Raw genomic sequence first — 20,578 nt, 5'->3', positions numbered from 1 at the left:
TCTCTCTCTCTCTCTCTCTCTCTCTCTCTCTCTCTCTCTCTCTCTCTCTCTCTCTCTCTCTCTCTCTCTCTCTCTCTCTCTCTCTCTCTCTCTCTCTCTCTCTCTCTCTCTCTCTCTCTCTCTCTCTCTCTCTCCCCCCCCTCCCCCTCCATAGCACCTTGGAGGGTTTCTATGTGGAGGATGCTCTCCAGGGTCGGGGCTCTTACACCTATGAGGACGGGGGCGTGCTGCAGGGCTCCTACGTAGACGGAGAGCTGAGCGGACCGGCCACAGAGTACGACAGCCAGGGACGGCTGTCCTTCAAGGGCCAGTACAGACACAACGTCCGCCATGGAGCCTGCTGGGTCTACTACCCTGTGAGTAGGAACCAGTGTTGATTTTGTCAGCAAATTTTGATTTAGTTTTAGTCATAGTCTTTTGAATAAAATTCCATTTAGTTTTAGTCATATTTTAGTCATCTGAAATGTTTTACTGTTAGTCTAGTTATAGTCGACTAAATATCATAAAATTATAGTCGACTAGATCTACAGTTGATTTAGTCGACTAAAATGTATTTTGTCCTTGAGCCTTGATGGCGTCGTAACGGCTGATTTTACACTTGGTTGCATGCTGAAAATAGCAGATCTACAAGCTCACAACGCGTCGCAGCGCGACGCGTTGTGAGCTTGTAGATCTGCTATTTTCAACACACGAGTGCAACCAAATATAAAATTACTTCCCTCACTAACATTTTAGTCTAGTTTTTATTTGTTGACGAAATTGTCAATATATTTAGTCTTAGTTTTAGTCATCATAGCTTAGTTTTTATCTAGTTTTTAATCTAGTTTTCGTCAGTGAAAAAAGGTAGTGGACGAGCATTTTTTGTCATAGTTTTAGTCGACGAAATCAACACTGGTAGGAACATTTAGTACACCATGGGGCCTGCTGGGTCTACTACCCTGTCAGTAGGAACATTTAGTACAGGTGGTTAAATGTGTGTGATAGTGATGCCTCTGCAACTTCCCACAATTGCTTTGCCCATTAAGACCGGGAAAGCATGTCTTCTAAATCCTAGCAGTTTAAAAAATGTATGCTGCTATAATATCAGTGGTTCATGTCAAGGTGAAAAATGTATTTGGCCGCGGACCTCCATCTCAAAATATGTTGTTCCATGGACCCCCCAGAAGCATATATTAGAATATATATATATATATATATATAGTCAGGTAGCTCTCGTGCACATCCAGGGCAGAGGTGCTGGTTTGGCAAGATAATGCATATAAGAAAGAAAAACCTTCCCACTGCTTCTCTTAGGAAGGGACTGCACACTGCAATGACGATGGACAGGACTCAGACTCAGTTAATGTTTAATTTTTCAAAAATGCTTTAAAAAATGCTTCATTTTTGTTTTATTTTCTGCACTAGTTTTCATTTATTTTCACATAATTTTTATTGAAGAAGTCAGTTTTACAGGAGGATAAACAATGACAGAACTCTTCTAATTTTCTGTGAAAAAAAACAAACGCACAAGACAAACACAAACCCCCCCTCCCAACCCTCACAAGAAAGTAAATTACATGGTATTAAAAAGTACAGAAAAGAGGGCAAAAAGAGGAAAAGGCGAGAGAAAAAAAAAGACAAAAGCAAAACCTGAGAAAAAGAAAATAAAACTCAGCCAAAAGAGTATCCTAGTAGATGACATGACAGCACGTATTATACAAACAAAGCTCAACCCACACCGTTCTCAAACACTTGAGGGGTCACCTCGAGCACGGGCTCCGTCGCAGGAGACCGACCACCTATCCAACAGGGGCTGCCATATTTTCAGAAAGACCTGTTCTTTTTTGATGATTGCATACCGAATTCTCTCCATATGTAGAACATTGCCCAAGTCTCTAAGCCACTGCTGGAACAGAGGACTAGATTCAGATTTCCATTGTTGCAAAATTAGACGTTTGGCCAGCAGTGTGCACAAAGAGATGGCACGACCCTCAAATGATTTAATGGAGGGATTGAATGTCACAAATCCAAAGATAGCCAGCAGTGGATCAATATTTTTATTGAAAGCCTTTGAAATATAATCAAAAATAAGTGACCAAAATGTGTTTAGTTTTGAGCAGAACCAGAACTGATGAGCAAGTGTGCCGGTCTCCTGCTTGCACTTATCACATAAGGGAGAGGTATTGGGATATATGGCATGAAGCCTTGACTTTGAATAGTGTAGTCTGTGCACAACTTTGAACTGAACCAGGGTGTGTCTGGCATTTATAGAACTGGAATGAATTTCACCCAAAATTGACTCCCAAAGATCTTCCGAAATTGTAATATCCAAATCCCTCTCCCAGTCGCACCTAGATTTATCACTGGAAACAACATCAGAAGCCTGTAGAATGTCATAGAAAGAGGAAACTGAACCCATATAACCAGGTGTAAGCTGAAGAATACTGTCTAGTATATTGTGTTTCGGTAAATGTATAAAGTTAGGTATATGAGTCCTAAGATAGTTCCTGATCTGAAGGAACCTAAAGAAGTGAGCTGCTGGCAGGTTATGAGACTTTTGTAGTTGTTGAAAAGACAAGAGGATACCCTCTGCATACAAATCCTTAATAGTTGCAATGTCTTTGTTCTTCCAAGTAGAAAAAACAGGGTCTGTTAAGGCAGCAGGGAAGGCATGGTTATGGCAGATTGGACTATCCAAGTGCACCTTGGGCAGGTTAAGAAATGACTGAATTTGTTTCCATATTTTTAAAGAGTTAAGTATAATAGGGTTGGTTATGGTAAAAAAATGGTAAATGGTATTTTACGCTTGGCTGGATTATTAAGTAATGCAGGAAGAGAGGTAACACCAACTGAAGCCATCTCAATCTGCAGCCAAGTTGGTCCATTTACATGCTCTGCTGATAGGCAGTTGCGCCAAAATGACAGCGCAAACAAGTTAGCTGCCCAGTAGTACAATTTAAATTGTGGTAGCCCGAAGCCCCCTGCTGCCTTAGACTTACATAAATGTTTTTTAGATATCCTCACAGATTTGTTACTCCAAAGAAAAGAAGAAACAACAGAATCCAACTTTTTGAAATAGTAGAGAGGTATAAACACCGGTAAGCAATTGAAGATGTATAAAAATCTAGGCAGAGCGACCATCTTTATGGCGTTAATACGACCAACCATGGATATGGGTAAAGTGTTCCAGAATTCAATGTTATTTTTCAACTGCTGCATCTTGCAATCCCAGTTCTTCTTTAGAAGTTCCCCATGTTTACGAGTGGCTATTATACCCAGGGTTTTAAATTTGTCTGTGGAAACCTTAAAGGGTGTCGTACGCAGGAAGCTTGGATCAACATTCTCAGAAATGGGCATCAATTCACTTTTTTCCCAATTGATCTTATAGCCCGAAAAACTACCAAATGTCTCAATTAAATGTAATAAAGGTGGGATAGACGTTTTAGGGCGGGAAATAAATAAAGTCATATCATCCGCGAATAGGGACAGATGGTTGACAGTATTGTGAACTTGGATTGGGGCGATTTCTTGATTAGCCCTAATCTGACTGGCTAGAACTTCGATGGCTAAATTGAAGAGATATGGCGAACAGCTGTCCCCCTGTCTCACCCCTCTCATAAGATGGAAAGGTCGTGAGACCTCCCCATTAGTGACAATTGATGCCTCAGGATGGGCGTAAATTATATTGATCCAATCTATAAATGTTTCCCCGAAGCCAAAATGTTTTAGAGTGGACAGTATGTATTTCCATTCCAAGCAATCAAAGGCTTTCTCGCAGTCAAGGGCAATGACCTTCTGCACTAGTTTTCTGCAGAAAATAAAGCAAAAATGCTTCATTTTTTAAAGCATTTTAAAAAAATGAAGCATTAACTGAGTCTGAGTCCTGTTCATCGTCATTGGAGTGTGCAGTCCCTTCCTAAGAGAAGCAGTGGGAAGGTTTTTCTTTCTTATATATATATATATATATATATATATATATATATATATATATATATATATATATATATATATATTCAAAGATTTTCACAAATGTTCACGATTTTTAAAAATAATTAGCAGATCTACAAGCTCGTAGTGTGGCACATGGTGCCGCACCAAGAGCTTGTATATCTGCTATTTTTGAATAGCCAAAGAAATCTAAAATGACACTGATGCGTCCCCGGATTGAATGGGTTAAATTGGAACTGATGATTTCGCTGTGTGAACTCAACGTTTCTCAATGTCGGGTCGGGGGAACACCTGATATTTATGAAAAGGTTAGAATTTTTGGGGAAAATGTTGTAGTTTCATTTTGGTAGTTTATTATGTTTTGATGCCAATACTTTAGTACTTTAACTCGAGTCAAATATTGAAGTTTTACTACATGTTTCGTGGTATGTGGTATTGCTACTTTTACTTAAAGTGTGTGTGTGTGTGTGTGTGTGTGTGTGTGTGTGTGTGTGTGTGTGTGTGTGTGTGTGTGTGTGTGTGTGTGTGTGTGTGTGTGTGTGTGTGTGTGTGTGTGTGTGTGTGTGTGTGTGTGTGTGTGTGTGTGTGTGTGTGTGTGTGTGTGTGTGTGTGTGCACACACGCGTGTGTGTACAAACATTGCCGTGTCATTCCATCCATGTTTCATCTCTGTGATAACCCACACACCTTTACATAGACCCAGACATCTTTACATAGCTTTTACATAGCTTCTTTTGATAGCTTCTTTTGATAGCTAATACAGATGCTGTTGTGGTTGAGTCCAGAGAAGTGTCTGTATTAGAGGCAGTCTGCACCTTTGACTCTAGCCTATAGGAAGCCTTTATGAACAAGATCATTAAATACCAACTACTCATACATACCATCTCAGAGCTGGGCTATAGGTGCAGACTATTGTTTTTATATTTGTCAGCCTAGGACATTATACCCACAGACTGGTTGTTAGAGGGTTCCACTTCCAACAACTTAGGATGCTCAAAAAGGAGTCAAAAAGGCCGGCAAAGTATTGTGCCGTCTCTGCTATAATTGGCAGCCGCCATATATGGCAGAGACGCTGTTACTTATACCCATAGAGTACTGAGTGACATGCTTATTGTATCATGAAAACAGATGCCATGATTTTGTGATGTAATCTAATCTTACTGCACCTTTAATATGTGTGTCCTTGTTTGCTCTCCTTTGTGTGGACATAAATAAATGGTTAAAATGTGTGTGTGTGTGTGTGTGTGTGTGTGTGTGTGTGTGTGTGTGTGTGTGTGTGTGTGTGTGTGTGTGTGTGTGTGTGTGTGTGTGTGTGTGTGTGTGTGTGTGTGTGTGTGTGTGTGTGTGTGTGTGTGTGTGTGTGTGTGTAGGACCGGGGCAGTGTGTATGGCGAGGTGAACTCGGAGGGGGAGATGACGGGGGAGTCCATAGCGTACGTCTACCCAGACGGGCGCACGGCGCTCTACGGGACCTTCGTGGACGGAGAGCTGATCAAGGCTCGACTCGCCACCCTGCTGCCCTCGGGCACAGAGGACACGCCCCCTCGCTTCGAGGTCACATCTGATGGTATGTCATAGGCAGCGTTCATTTTGACTTAATGACTTTTCAAGTCAATTATGTTACGACCCCCCTGCCTAGGGGAGGGGAGGAGACATAATAATGGAGGACAAAGTCGTTTTCAAAAATGAATTGTTTTTATTTATTTTTCTTAGCAGAGACTTCAAGCTCTTTTTTGTCTTTTTTCTCACCAGTGCACAATGACTTCAGGGCGGTTTCGATGTTAGTAAAAAGGCTAACTAACTAATAAAGACAATCTTACCCCTAACCTAAATCCTAACCAAAAGAAAAATTATACAATTTCCAAACTTACTTACCTAACTAAAGAAAAACGCAGGAATACATAGGGAATGGTTAAACCAAATAAAAGGACCAAACACCCCTACATGGTGTGACAATAATGAATGAAAACAATGAATTAAGGAAATGTGCAAATATGTACAAAGTAACTTTAACTGGACAATACAGATCAAGAACGAATGGGAATGATACTGAGGGCAAACTAAGGACTAAGCAACTCTACAAACTAAACAGAAAATAACATAACGGGCTACAAAGGGCCATTTTCATTTAGTTGTAGTCATACTCTTTTGAATGTATGTTTGTGGTTGTTTGTGTTTGAAGGTCCAGTGTTCTCCTATGATAAGTCCACCTCCTCTTGCATTGGAACACATGTCCTGCTGCCCGACCCTTATGAGACTCAACGGTAAGACCACCACCAGTGTAAGCCAGTTATTACTCTCTCAGGGGTTACCGGTACAATGCACTCATGAGGCGAGAAATCTGGGAGTCATATTTGATTCAGACCTCAATTTCTCTAAACATTTTTCCAACATTACAAAAACAGCCATCTTCCAAATCAGGAATATCTCTAAAATCAGATCATTTATTTCATTCAGTGATGCACAAACACTTTCATGCCTTTGTCACAAACCACTTGGACTACTGTATTCACTGTTTTCTGGACTCCCCCAAAAAATCAATCAATCGCCTTCAACTCATTCAAAATACAGCAGCTAGAGTTCTTACTAGAACCAGGAGATATGACCACATCAGCCCTGTTCTTGCTTCACTGCACTGGCTACCAGTGGCGTTCAGAATTGATTTTAAAATGACATTGTTTGTTTTTAAAGCACTGAACGGACTTGCTCCTATTTATATTTTCGACCTCCTGTCTCCCCACCAACCCACCCGTAATCTTAGATCAGCACACAAACTTTTACTTGACCCCCCCCAGACAAACCTTGTGACAGAAGGTGACAGGTCATTCGCTGCTAGGGCTCCATTTCTGTGGAACCAACTCCCCCTGCAAATTAAGACAGGCCAGTATCCACTTTTAAAAACCTTTTAAAAACTCATTACTTTAGAATGGCCTTCAGCTAGAATGAATAGTCACCTAGTTCTCTGGTTTCACTCTTATTATTTTTGGTCTTATTATTTTTGTATGGTTTCCTTTGTTTTTAAATTTTCCATCATTGTATTGCCTTTATATTTCCAGTGTATGTATTGTATTTGTATTGTTAAGCACTTTGTAAACCTGTTTTTGAAAAGTGCTATAAATAAAGTTTATTATATCTAGTCCACTGCTGCTCAAAGTGGGGTCCGGGGACCCCCAGGGGTCCTTGGCTGTCTTCCAGGCGGGCAGAGATCATTCTATAGTTCCAGTTCCAATGTTGTGCTGCTCATTTTGTTTGTTTTCTGTCCTCACTTCCAATGTCACTGGTTTTCATCGTGTGTGTGTGTGTGTGTGTGTGTGTGTGTGTGTGTGTGTGTGTGTGTGTGTGTGTGTGTGTGTGTGTGTGTGTGTGTGTGTGTGTGTGTGTGTGTGTGTGTGTGTGTGTGTGTGTGTGTGTGTGTCAGGGTGTTTGTAGCAGACTCTCTGATCAAAGGAGGAGGACAGGGTCTGTTTGCCAAGATAGATGCTGATGCTGACACTGTGGTGTCCTTCTACAACGGAGTACGCATCACACACTCTGAGGTACAGCTCCTGTGTGTGTGTGTGTGTGTGTGTGTGTGTGTGTGTGTGTGTGTGTGTGTGTGTATGGCGCTCGATCCGTGCCACGTCAAACCTTGACGCGTCACATGAACGCGTGATTTTTGTATTGCTCTGCACTGTACCGTGTGAACTTGTTATTATTTTCCCATTGACTCACAATGGGTACGCGACGCGATGGGACGTGCATGCGTGCACGCGTACCCTTCCCCCGTGCCCTACGCGGGTTACACGTTAACACTTAGTTTATGCGTTTTTAGCGAACGCACGCATCAACGCATGCATTTTTTTTTGGGTCACGCGACTACAGGAGGCAGGCAATGAGGGCTGCACAAAATCACACGTGAATATTGTTGATGCACAGCACCGTGCGTGCGTGTGTGTGCATGACAGATGACTGTCAAATAAACCGTCATGGTGATTATAGCGTGTGTGTGTGTGCAGTGTTATCAAAATAGACCGTCACACGTGATTGTTGTTGTTTCACAGCACCGTACGTGCGTGTGACACGTTCTATATAAAGTAGCTACACTTTAATACGAATAATAAAGATCATCTCTCATCATAGGCCTACCTCATGAATGAGTTTGTGCGCAGATCCAGGCTCCATTAAAGGCTTGCATTTATTCTATGATGCTTTTTGTCCCCATATAGAAGCTAATAACTGTATTCATCTTTAAAACTCGTGTGAAACTTTCATCAGAAGTCCATCATTTGGGGTTTATTGGTCAGTCAAAGAGACAAGGGCCACATGGGCAGACCATGAAGTGCTGTGGGCATATAACTGTCATTGCGCACGGCGGCCTCTCCACCACCTCAGGTTGACACAATTATAAATAATTATAGCCTATAATAAAAAGCTATGCAGATGGATGGATCATGGATGCTCTATTGATAATCAAAATGCGGGAGAACTTGCGACCAGCGGTGTCCACAATCTCCACATTATCCCCCCTCATATAAACTTGGGTGCAAAATATGGCATAACTGACCGGTGATTAGCCTATCAAGTCCGATCCAATTCAAACATGTCTGCGACTGCAACTTAATTTGGTTCATAAAAACACAGTCTAGGGGAATTATGAAAATGTACTTAAAGTACCAAAAGTAGGCTAGAAGTAGGCTACCCATTTCACAAGTTTTCAAATAAAATATAAAAATCAGCAGATCTACAAGCGGAGGGTCACTGGACATGAACGCGGCTCCTGCCCGCAACAAAAAAAAGACGAGAGAGAAAGGGGAAGAGAGAGAGAGAGAGGGGGGGAGAGAGAGAAAGATAGAGAGAGAGAGGGGGAAGAGAGAGAGGGGGGGGAGAGAGAGAGAGAGAGAGAGAGAGAGAGAGAGAGAGAGAGAGAGAGAGAGAGAGAGAGAGAGAGAGAGAGAGAGAGAGAGAGAGAGAGAGAGAGAGAGAGAGAGAGAGAGAGAGAGAGAGAGAGAGAGAGAGAGAGAGAGAGAGAGAGAGAGAGAGAGAGAGAGAGAGAGAGAGAGAGAGAGAGTCACGGCCCTCTCAATCAATCAATCTCGAAAGCAGTCCAAGTTCATGTTCAGTTCAATACCATTGCTGTTGCAAATTCCAAGCCATATTGAAGTATAGGATAATCCACAATGAAATGATCGTCCCGTGGTGATTGATCACAGAGTAATATTGTGGCTTTTCCAACAATCTAAAACTAAAGCCACAGTTTTTGATCAGGGGGCAGGCTGGCAGGGGATGTATGTATAGTCTCGTGTCTCGCTTTGTTTAGGCTATACAATTAATCGCAGAAATCCAAGAAGTTGCATCAATCACTCCACAATGCGTCGAATCGCCATGCATTGTGAGCTTGTAGATCGGCTATTTTCAAATGGCCGAAATGTGTATAGGGCTGAAGTTAGCCCTGAAACATGACTGTCATACCATGACAGTCATGGACCATGGTGCCATGTCCCCCCAGTTTATAGCGGTGTTCGATTTTTTTTTACATTGCCAACTCTCACATGTACACAAACGTTCAGATTTCAAATATAAAGTGCTTACCCCTGAGCCACGGATGTTACAGGGCGATCCGGACCGCGATAAGTACCCGTATCTCCCGTATTGTTAAATAAAAAGCATTTTATCCCATCGCCAGCCTTTTCCTTTTTTTTTTGTAATGTATCAGAGTGCAATACACCTCCCAACCATTAGTGTCGCATGGTTGAAAGTATCGGAGAAAAATTGGAGAAAATGGCTGGCGATCGGATTAATTTTTTTATTGAACAATACGGGAGATACGGCTACTTATCGCGGTCTGGATCGCCTTGTAACATCCATGGCTCGGGGTTAAGCACTTTATGTTTCAAATCTGAACGTTTATGTTCATGTGAGAGTTGGCAATGTAACAACAATCGAACACCGCTATAAACCAGGGGGACATGGCACCATGACGCTCGCGTCATGAGAACCATGGCGAGGGCTGAAGTGTGTTTAGTGATAATAACCAATTACCAAGATATAACAAGTAGGCTACTAACTAAAGTTTTCAAATAATTATAGTGGAATAGGCTAAAAAGTACAATATTTGCCTCTAAGATGTAGTGGAGTAGGAGTAAAAGTATTGAAAATTGGAAATAATCTAGTAAAGTAAAATTACCTCAAGATTGTACTTAAGTGGGCCTACAGTACTTGAGTAAATGTACTTAGTTAGTTACTTTACACCACTGCGAGAGAGAGGGGCTCGAGTCGCAAAGCGAGTTAATTCAGCCAAAATCTGTCACTTGCGTTTCAAATTGTATTCTTTGATCGGCTGGTGAGTGATATAACTTAACTGTCACAACTTGGTGTTTATAAACATACTTGTGTGTGGATTACGGAGAAATTTGAATGAAGTCTTGATCGGGGAGGCTCTATATACGCACGATATCTTTATGTCAGTCCGTGCAACGTACGGTTCGCGGCCCCGGCCGGAGCGGCTTGGAGCGGCAGCCGGTCATTGAGTAAATGTAGGCTACTTTATACTTTACAGGAGGAGGAGTACTTCCAATTTTCAATACTTCTACTTCTACTCCACTACTTCTCAGAGGCAAATATTATACTTTTACTGCACTATAATTATTTATTATATATATAATTATTGTTTACAAAACTCACATTAACCACTTCACACCCCATATAATATACAAGATTTGTATTTGTGAAATGGGACATTCTGCATAATGAATATTAGCCTACTTTCTACTTTTGGTACTTTAAGTACATTTTGGTGCTCCGTGGCGGGGCGGGTTATGAAAAAAACCTGACCCGCGCATCACTGCCCCCCAGAGGTGTCCCCGGACCCCACTTTGAGCACCAATGCGCTCATCTTCAACAGGAGTTGGATGCATAATGAATACATAAACGCATTTTGATTGGTCAAAGGTCTAGCAGTCACCAGCGAATTTCCGCAAAATATGACTGCTGTCCGAATAAATAAAAGACGCATTTTCGAATTAATGAGGCCATAACATAACATAAATAATGGGAACAAACGATACCGAACAAACTTCAGTAATATTGCTCTGGCGGAGCTGCAGCTGATATAGATATAGAATGGCCACTCCGGTTGGGTCTCAGAAGTGTGTGAGTGATAAACGTAAATTATATAATTAATTTGGCCTGCAATTATCTAATGCTGCCAGAGAGAACCACAATGTTCTCTATTTCTCGCAAAAGTCTAGAAAGACATGTGTCCATGGCACGTCAGTGCGCCCCAGCCATGATTTTTTATTGTATAATAGAAGGCATGGGCATTTTAGCATTTTTGGTTGTGCATGTTATAGTGCCCTTGATATCAAAACGTTTCCCCGTTAGTGGTGCGTAAAAGTGTGGTTCTTTTCGGTGAAATGAATTGTGCGCATCGGGCGCATCTGCTTTCGGGGATTTGAGTCAAAAATGATGATTCTGGCATTTTAGGGATGAGATCTGATTTGACAACTGTTTGTCTTATATTAGGAGGATGTTTGTAGACAACTCTGGGCATGTCCTTGAAAGTAGTGGCCAATTTTGGGTCGCTACTGAGGATATACCAATGTTCCTTTATTGTGCGTTCAAACTCCTTACCGGGCTGAATATTGTACAATGCATAAGGGAGCGTTACATGGGGAGGCGTCCCGTTCGGACTGTAGGGTATAGTCCGAACGAGTCTGTTTGGTCTGGAGTCACCTGAATACAGGAAAATTAACTAGAGATTCACAGAATAAATACAATTTTGAATTAGAGCAATCTCTTGAGAAATGACGTGGTGTCGGGGAACTGAGGCAAGAGGAGGCATCATAACATACACCGGACCCGACATTGGTATCATAGGCCTACTGTAGGCATAGGCCTATAGCTTTGTATTGCCTTGAAATAAAATATTATTTGACAGACATGGCTATAGCCTACATGTTACTGATTATTTGGAATGTTATATTATTGCAACCGCTGCAATATTGATTGTAATGGATGCATAAAACTCAATGGAGGGAAAGGGCGCGCACAGTGCACCATGCGTAATGGAGCGAGGGAGGGAGTGCTATGACATATAACAACGGTAATAACAACGGTTATAACAACGGACTAATGTTAAAGTCCGTTGTTACTCACGCCATAATCCTCTCAGGAGCATTGCATGTAAAATCCAAGACATATACAGTCAATATAGTCTAATAGGCTGCTTTTAAATCTACAATAAAATGACAACGGATTGTCCCCTCTCCTGCTTGTCGTTCCGTGATGATTTTTAATTTTTTCTCACCATCATGCACTCTTATAATATCAACCATTAAGCACAGTCAGCTGGCTGGTGTAAATTATCTTTCTATACTCAATGACAGCTGCATGGAGGAGACTCAGGAGAGTAGACCTCAAAACAATAAAATAACCAAATAAATATCCTAGGCTAAATTTCGTATACCGGGCAATTATATCAATGAGAGAGCGAGAACGAGAGAGAGAGAGAGAGAAACGGAGCGAACGGAACCATTCAACACCATACAGGTTCGGTTTAGCTCAGGATAGACAATTCATATTTTTTTCCTGCCCTTTGATAGGCTATACTGAGAGAACATTAAATTACAACTAGATAGATACAGTGAGTGTGTCCAATCCTACTACAACAGCACTACAAGGGACATTCATTCCAATATAAAATAAAGTTGCAGCGGGGATATCATTAGGCTATACATTAGAGGCAGCTGCGCATCATTGTTAAAGTAACACATTTAACATTCGACCCATGAACTTCGACGCTGACGGCCCCAACGGAGGTTGCACCCTCCGTTTTTAAAAAGAATCCTGCAAGGATGACAGACCCTGCATTCAACCCGTGTGTGCACCGTGCGCTACTCTGCGCAGAAAGAGGGTTCTCGTCACAGTGAATGAGTTACAGCATGTTTCAAAGCTTTTTCATAATAATACAAGAACAACGTGACATTCGGCATAATGAGTAGCCTATACGTTCTACTTAAGTATATTTTGATGCCAATACTTTTGCCATAAATGAGCGTGCCTTCTTTCATAGACTGTAAGTGTTGCGCTCTCTCTCTCTCTCTCTCTCTCTCTCTCTCTCTCTCTCTCTCTCTCTCTCTCTCTCTCTCTCTCTCTCTCTCTCTCTCTCCATTTATTATAATGACCATGAGCGGTCCGGTGTTTATGTATTATTATTTATTATCATAATGACCATGTGCGAATGCGCAGTGACGTCATCGTACCGACATGAGAAATGTGACAAGTATTATAGGCTAGTTTTACCGTGTCTGGTACCAATACAAAAAAATAAACTGGTCTGAAATAGATAAATATATAGCTTACAATGGCGAAACAATATTATTTATTATTATTAGGCTATTTAGTTAATTTAATGCGGGGTATTTAGAAACAAATATTAATATCTAAATTGTATCAATGCCACTAACCTGGATACATGGATGTGATAATAATTTTATATTTTTTAGGCTACACGATCACACAACGCGATGCAGCACATATATCAGGCCTCAGGCGTTCACATGATGCGGTGCAGCACACCACAATAATCACGCCTGCTTTCTGCGCTGAACGCACGCACACACGCACGCACGCACGCATAAAAAAAAACCAAGTCACATTACACGACACGTTCACACGCTGATGCAACACGTCACGCTTGCTTTCGTGTAGTGTATGCGCAGAACGCACGCACACACGCACGCACGCACGCATTAAAAAAATCACACGTTCATGTGACGCGTCAAGGTTTGACGTGGCACGGATCGAGCGCCATAGTGTGTGTGTGTGTGTGTGTGTGTGTGTGTGTGTGTGTGTGTGTGTGTGTGTGTGTGTGTGTGTGTCGTCAACTAATTCAACTGTAGAATTTGATTGATTGATTGATTGAATACATTATTAATATTACATTACATTACAGTCATTTAGCAGACGCTTTTATCCAAAGTGACTTACAATAAGTGCATTCAACATAGGTAGGGAACAAATCTACTAATCACCAGAAGTCTTAAGTGCATTTCCTGCAAAAAACAAGCAACCAAGAGTATACCTAGCGCTAAGGTAAAAGTGCAATATATCAGCTACCTACTGTCTTAAACAGATGAGACAAAATAGCAAAATCAAATGAGCAAGAGCTAATACAAAAAGTGTATCGACTAAACACGATCCAATAAAACAGTACAACAATAAAACAAGAGTTCGTACAACTAGTTAACAACAAGTAAGCCAGACAAAGAGGAAGGGTGGTGTTTCCTGAAGAGGTGGGTTTTCAGCCTGCGGCGAAAGATGGGCAGTGACTCTGCTGTCCTGACATCAGTGTCTCTGCTGTCCTGACATCAGTGACTCTGCTGTCCTGACATCAGTGTCTCTGCTGTCCTGACATCAGTGACTCTGCTGTCCTGACATCAGTGACTCTGCTGTCCTGACATCAGTGGGAAGTTCATTCCACCACTGTGGGGCCAGAACAACATTAACAAATTGCAAACAGTTCAGCAAGTACAATCACCAAAGCAATGCTAAAAGGATAACACAAAAAAAAACCTAGGGGAGGGGGGGGGGCTCCTTTTGCGTGGTTTAGAATGAGCATAGGGAGTGGTGAAGTTTGATGGCTGGTGGTACAGTAGGGCGTTCCACATTTTGGTGGCAGAGTAGTAGAATGCATTCATCCCCACGTTTGTGCCGCATTTGGGGGGAACAAGATCTGTGGAGCTCCCTCTGGTGTTGTTGCCCTTGGGCGTTTCTCAGTCTAGTGAAGTAGTCTGACAGATACATGGACTACTGGTGCCTTGAGGGTCTTGTAGACCAGGCCCATTGCAAGTTGCTTTACTCTGTCCTCTACCTCAGTGGTTATCAAACTTTTTCAGGTCAAGGACCCCCAAATTGACACTTATTAGCCCGCGGACCCCCATTTCAAAAGATATGGCAGGGACCCCCATAAGAGAAGATTTTTTACGGCTCTAGCAGTGATTCTCAACCATTTTAATTTCAAGGACCCCCAGTTTGACATGCATTAGGCTACAGACCCCCATTTAATGGCATTTCTATCTCTGGGACCCCAATTTATATTGTAAAATCAATGTTAATTTAACTCTGAGAGTGTACAAATGGAACCAAATGGACCCGTTAGGGTCCATTTGGTTCCATTTGTACACTTTCAGAGTTACAGACCCATAAGGGTCCATTTGGTTCCTCTCCATCATTTAGCTGGGGACCCCTGGAACCCCCTCAAGTACCCCTGGGGGTCCCCGGACCCCACTTTGAGAACCAATGAGGTAGAGTTCTCAAATTCTGCCCGAACGCGACCCGACGTTTTCGGGCCCAAAATCTATGCTAATTAGTCGGAGAAGAAAAAAAAAACTCTAGTTGTTTAAAGTGGTACTAAATAATGAATCCTTAATTTTTTTTTTGTGTCTCTGTGTGGGCGTGACCAGGTGGACAACAGGGATTGGTCCCTGAATGGAAACACCATCTCATTGGACGAGGACACGGTGATTGACGTCCCTCAGCCCTTCGACCAGACGGACAAATACTGTGCTTCACTGGGTCATAAAGGAAACCACTCCTTCACCCCCAACTGTAAATATGACCCGTAAGTATGTAGATATGACCCAAATATGATCCATAAATACTGTAAAATATACTGTAAATATGACCCAAATATGATCCATAAATACTGTAAAATATACTGTAAATATGACCCAAATATGATCCATAAATACTGTGCTTCACTGGGTCATAAAGGAAACTACTCCTTCACCCCCCAACTGTACAGTAAATATGACACGTAAGTTAACTCTTTCACTGCCTAGCTAATAGGCAGTAGTGTGTCACTACTGCCGGCGAAAACGAGTGATTTTACTGTATGTGTGATTTGAGGGGGTCCCCAGATAAAAGTGAAGTGACAATTGAAGGACTTTTAAGACCTTTTTTAATACCTCAAAAATACAAGAAAAAGACCATTACTGCATCAAAAGTAATCAGTAATGTCAAGTAGTATGAGAAAGAGGCAACATTTTTGAAAACAGCCGATCTACAAGCTTGTAGATCTGCTATTTTCACAATATTTATCTGAGTCAAACACAATGTAATGCCTCTGTGAGAATGACCGGCTTGGAATTAGTACAGACTAGGCATGGTATAGAGTTCAACCAGACGGTGTAGTTATTCACCAAACCAACACGGATCACATTCAACAATTGTTACAACATTGGCATGGTGGTGTCCCGCTTTCCACCCCTCTGCTCTCTCTGATACTGGCAGCATTTTATTCCAGCTGCAGCTAATGAGCCTGGACCGCTCCATTCCAAGGGGTGTATTATACATCTAAAACATAAATAGGCCTACATTGATAGTTGTGTCACTTTACCCGGACACGCTCGCCTCATCTAGACTGAGTGGCAAAACATTGAGCAGCATGGAGCGTTGTAGTTTGGAAGCGCTCGTTGTAAATCACTCAACGGTCCTGCGTACCACCTGTTTATAAATGTCACATGATGCAGGAGGCAGCAGGACGTTGCGTTAGTGAAAACAAGCGCTTCCAAACTCTGACACTTAGAAAAATAATCACCTGCACAGAATGTATTGACAGAAAGTATCTACGGTGGATTTCTATGAAACAAAAACTTTGCAGATAGAAAGAGGATAATTCAAGCTTTCCGTACAGCTGCCATGTTGGTGAGTTTAACGTCTTTTAATACAGTCAGATAGGACTGTTCTGTTTGGATGTATGGGCTGTCAAGGCCAGAAAGTAGTTTTTTCCACTCAGTAGGCGTTCCCACATAATTTCCGGGTATGTATGATGATGTCACGCGCATAGCCTCTATAAAACCTCACTACACACATATTGCACTAAGATGAACTGTTAAAATGCTAAAAGTGCAAATGTGCCGTGCAAATATCATTCAATAAATAATGGTTATATCAAACATACGTAACAGAGGACCTCTCTCTGTTACAGCCTCAACTCCTACAATTCCAAGTGCTTGTCAGGGTGGGGGGGTCCCCAGTTCAGAGATGATTGTTTTTGGGGTCACGGCCTGAAAAGGTTGAGAACCACTGGGGTCGATAACAGCGGCACCTGCTGGAAAACCAGTGAAAACACAAATCTAGTCATTCTCTAGTCAAAGGGTTAGTCAAATGTCTTCGTCGGCAGGCAAAGAGTTATAAATATGTCTATATATCCAACCAATCATCAAAAGGTCCCCAGAAAGGCCTTGTTGTGAAACACCCACTTTCACGAGGCACATATGTAATTGGCCGATATGTCAAAAACATCACCAGACAGTAAAGCAGGGGTCTTCAATGTTTTCAGGCCAAGGACCCCCTATATGAGAGAGAGATGAAGCAGGGACCCCCTCTATATTGTATAAAATTGTGTTTCAGAAAATACTTTTGCTGCTCTTTTTTCCCTCTACACCTATAACTCTTTGTCCAAAATAGCCGATCTACAAGCTCACAACGCAGCTTGTAGATCGGCTATTTTTGGCTAAAGTTCTCCTCAGAAAAGAGATGCTATAGGGTTCAAGTGGTTAATGTAAAAAAAAAAAAAGATCCTATCACACAAAGACTTGGCGGACCCCCTGTAGTAACTCTGAGGACCCCCTAGGGGTCCCGGACCCCCCCTGTTGAAGACCCCTGCAGTAAAGTCGTGTGTGTGTGTGTGTGTGTGTGTGTGTGTGTGTGTGTGTGTGTGTTTGTGTCTTTTCCTTCTTCTTTTTCCCCTCAGTTATAACCATCCCCGGTTGGGACCTCTGAAATGCCTGCGCACGCTGCGGGCGGTGCGCGCGGACGAGGAGCTGACGGTGGCGTACGGCTACGACCACCAGGGGGCGGCGGACCGCAGCGGCCCCGAGGCCCCGGACTGGTACAAACTGGAGCTGGAGGCCTTCAGACAGACACACCCCGACGCTCAGGCCGGCCAATGAGAACGCAGCGCGGGGCCACCCGGGGCCAATGAGACGCGGCTGGCCAATGAGAACCAATGTCTGACAATGACATCACTGCCGCTAGAGGGCGCTACCCCTCCCCCCCGCCCTGGGTCACGGGAGTTATTTTCTCCATTGAAAATACCACAGCGTGTGCTTAGCATCGTGTCTTAGAAGAACTGTGTTCCAAACATAAGCGAATGAGCCTTGAAGTTGAAGCTTCAACTGAAGGTAAAAGGACTCTTATTTATCCAAAACATTGTGAAAATAAATCGCCGCCTACGTAAATGACTACAATTCTCAGGCATAAAAATGTCCTAAAGACTACATCTCCCATTTTACCCAGCAGCGTCCGGATCACAGCTCTACCGTCGCACATAATCAGCATCACGTTGTGTTGCTCTGGATTTATTCTTTGTGTAGGAGAGTAGCGTTGTCACTTCTCTGTTTGTTCCATCAAACACACTGAATAATAACTAAACTAACTAAATAATAACTAAACAAACTAAATAATAACTAAACTAACTAAATAATAACTAAACTAACTGAAGTCACCAAATCTAAAGAATGTCGGGCCGGAACGTTTTTGATGGAGCTTCAGTGGGGGGACTCTTGAGTCACGTGACTTCCTACTGTAGTTTCCAACGCCACTTCCTGGTACAGTACATGTCGAGGAAGGTTTTGAAAGGAAAAGACGTGCAGTCCGTCCGTTCTCTAGATATATTGACAGTGTCTCGCGATACTTTGGCCGTTCAGAAACATACTTTGTGCCCTTTAGATACCTCTATAAAATGATACAGTGTACACATGTAGAAGCAACACAGCAGAAAACAATGTGTGATAATTATGTCTTCTTTAATATTCCTGAACCCATTATATGACAAAGGACGCAATCGTACAGAAATAGTGTTAGTTCATGAGCTGGTCCAGACGGCTCCATCCACTGTCATGTATTTCATCATGCCACCCATGAGTGTCATATCATATCATATCTAGCCCATTAAGACCTGAAGCCGATTTCTACAAAATGTCTTCTAAATCCCAACAGTTTTCTGAAAAAAATGTATGTTTCTATATCAGTGGTGCTCAAACTTTTTCATGTCAAGGACCCCCAAAATTATATGTATTTGACCGCGGACCCCCACCTCAAAATATGTTGTTCCAGGGACCCCCCAGAAGCAAAGATTTGAGTTAAAAATGTTCGCTTTAAAATATTGTAAATATATTAATTTGCACACATTTCCTCGATTTTTCAAAAAATAGCCAAAGTGTAAAAGGTAATAATTATTCTGATGCTATATTAATGAGCTAGAGAACGGATGGACTGCACGTCTTTTCCTTTCAAAACCTTCCTTGGTACGGCAGCAGAACTCATCGTATTTTCTCCAAACACGGACGTTGTAACAAATGTAACTCGATATCTGAAACGTCAACCTAGAGTCACAAACCTGATGATAGAATCTCTGGGCTGGTTTGTTTATGTTTGGAACACAAGTAGCATCAGTGACGTTCAGGACTTCTCTCTCTACAATATGAGATCGCAGCATGGCACCCGTGGACGCCAAAAATGATCGCTGTTATTTGGCCACCACACAGAACTTGTTCCCCTGTAGCTGCTAGCTAACTGCCTCCAAGACCAGGCTTTGGGTCAGAAAGCGTCACACGTGACACTGACCTTAACTCATTGAATCCGGGGAACGCATCTGCTGTCATTTTTAGATTTCTTTGGCTATTCAAAAATAGCAGATATAGAACTGCTATTTTTTTTTTATCGTGAAAATGTGTGCAAATCTTTAAATCTATATTTTTTTAAAGCAAACATTTGTTCCAGGGACCTCCCAGAAGCAAAGATTTGAGTTACAAATGTTCGCTTTAAAAAACAGATATATTCAAAGATTATATTTAACGATTTTTCAAAAATAGCAGATCTACAAGCTCACAGCGCGGCACCGAGTGCCGCGCTGTGAGCTTGTAGATCTGCTATTTTTGAATAGCCAAAGAAATCTAAAATGACGGAGATGCGTCCCCGGGATTGAACGAGTTAAATAAGTAAAGTAAAACTAAATGTGACGCCTCTCTCTGTACCCTCTGTAGCACACATACAGCTAACACTGTTCACGGGTCTGGTGCTTGTAGATTAGTGTTTCTGGTGCTTGTAGATCAGTGGTTCTGGTGCTTTTAGATTAGTGGTTCTGGTGCTGGTAGATCAGTGGTTTCCAAAAGGTGTGTGGAGGCACACAGGTGTCCAGGTGTGCCTTTGGATTTTGGGACAATGACACAATATTATTAATTGCAATATATATACAGGTACTGTATACAAAAACATATTTTGTAATGAACTATGAATGAACTATGAATACATAGAGATGAACTATGAATGAACTATGAATACATATAGATGAACTATGAATAGCTGACCTAGCAGCTCACGCTGTGAGCAAACGTGAGCTTGTAGATCGGCTATTTTCTTTTCTATTTTTGAAAATGTGTGAAGGTATGAAATAGGACATAAATGGTTGAAGTTTTTATTTGACATTAGTCAATAAAAATAAACATTGACAAAGCTGTGTTATAGAGGCTGTTCTGAACAGATGTGACAACCACTGCCTTTGACAATAGGACATTTCTACTGTGACTGTACAATTGTGTGTGTGTGTGTGTGTGTGTGTGTGTGTGTGTGTGTGTGTGTGTGTGTGTGTGTGTGTGTGTGTGTGTGTGT

At 42.0% G+C, this 20,578-nt stretch overlaps 1 protein-coding gene across 2 annotated transcripts in view; it reads left to right on the top strand.

Moving 5' to 3' along the window:
* setd7 (SET domain containing 7, histone lysine methyltransferase) overlaps nucleotides 1–20,426 on the top strand; it is a 23,810-nt gene extending 3,384 nt beyond the window's left edge. Inside the window, exons 3-8 of one of the 2 annotated variants that reach the window (XM_084085718.1) lie at nucleotides 155–356; nucleotides 5,297–5,492; nucleotides 6,108–6,189; nucleotides 7,344–7,461; nucleotides 15,367–15,524; nucleotides 17,661–20,426. In XM_084085718.1, coding sequence (XP_083941844.1) covers nucleotides 155–356; nucleotides 5,297–5,492; nucleotides 6,108–6,189; nucleotides 7,344–7,461; nucleotides 15,367–15,524; nucleotides 17,661–17,859 — 955 coding nt within the window. In that variant the 3' untranslated portion in view covers nucleotides 17,860–20,426. Of the gene's footprint in view, nucleotides 1–154; nucleotides 357–5,296; nucleotides 5,493–6,107; nucleotides 6,190–7,343; nucleotides 7,462–15,366; nucleotides 15,525–17,660 lie in introns of those variants that run through there. The other variant, XR_014602828.1, reaches the window with a different exon arrangement.
* The last annotated feature ends 152 nt before the right edge of the window (nucleotides 20,427–20,578 follow it).

The sequence above is a fragment of the Gymnoscopelus microlampas genome (genome assembly GCF_963454915.1).
Source record: "Gymnoscopelus microlampas genome assembly, chromosome: 18".
Lineage (NCBI taxonomy): Eukaryota > Metazoa > Chordata > Actinopteri > Myctophiformes > Myctophidae > Gymnoscopelus > Gymnoscopelus microlampas.
The sequence above is the reverse complement of the archived record's forward strand: the minus strand, read 5'-3'. Positions and strand labels throughout refer to the sequence as shown.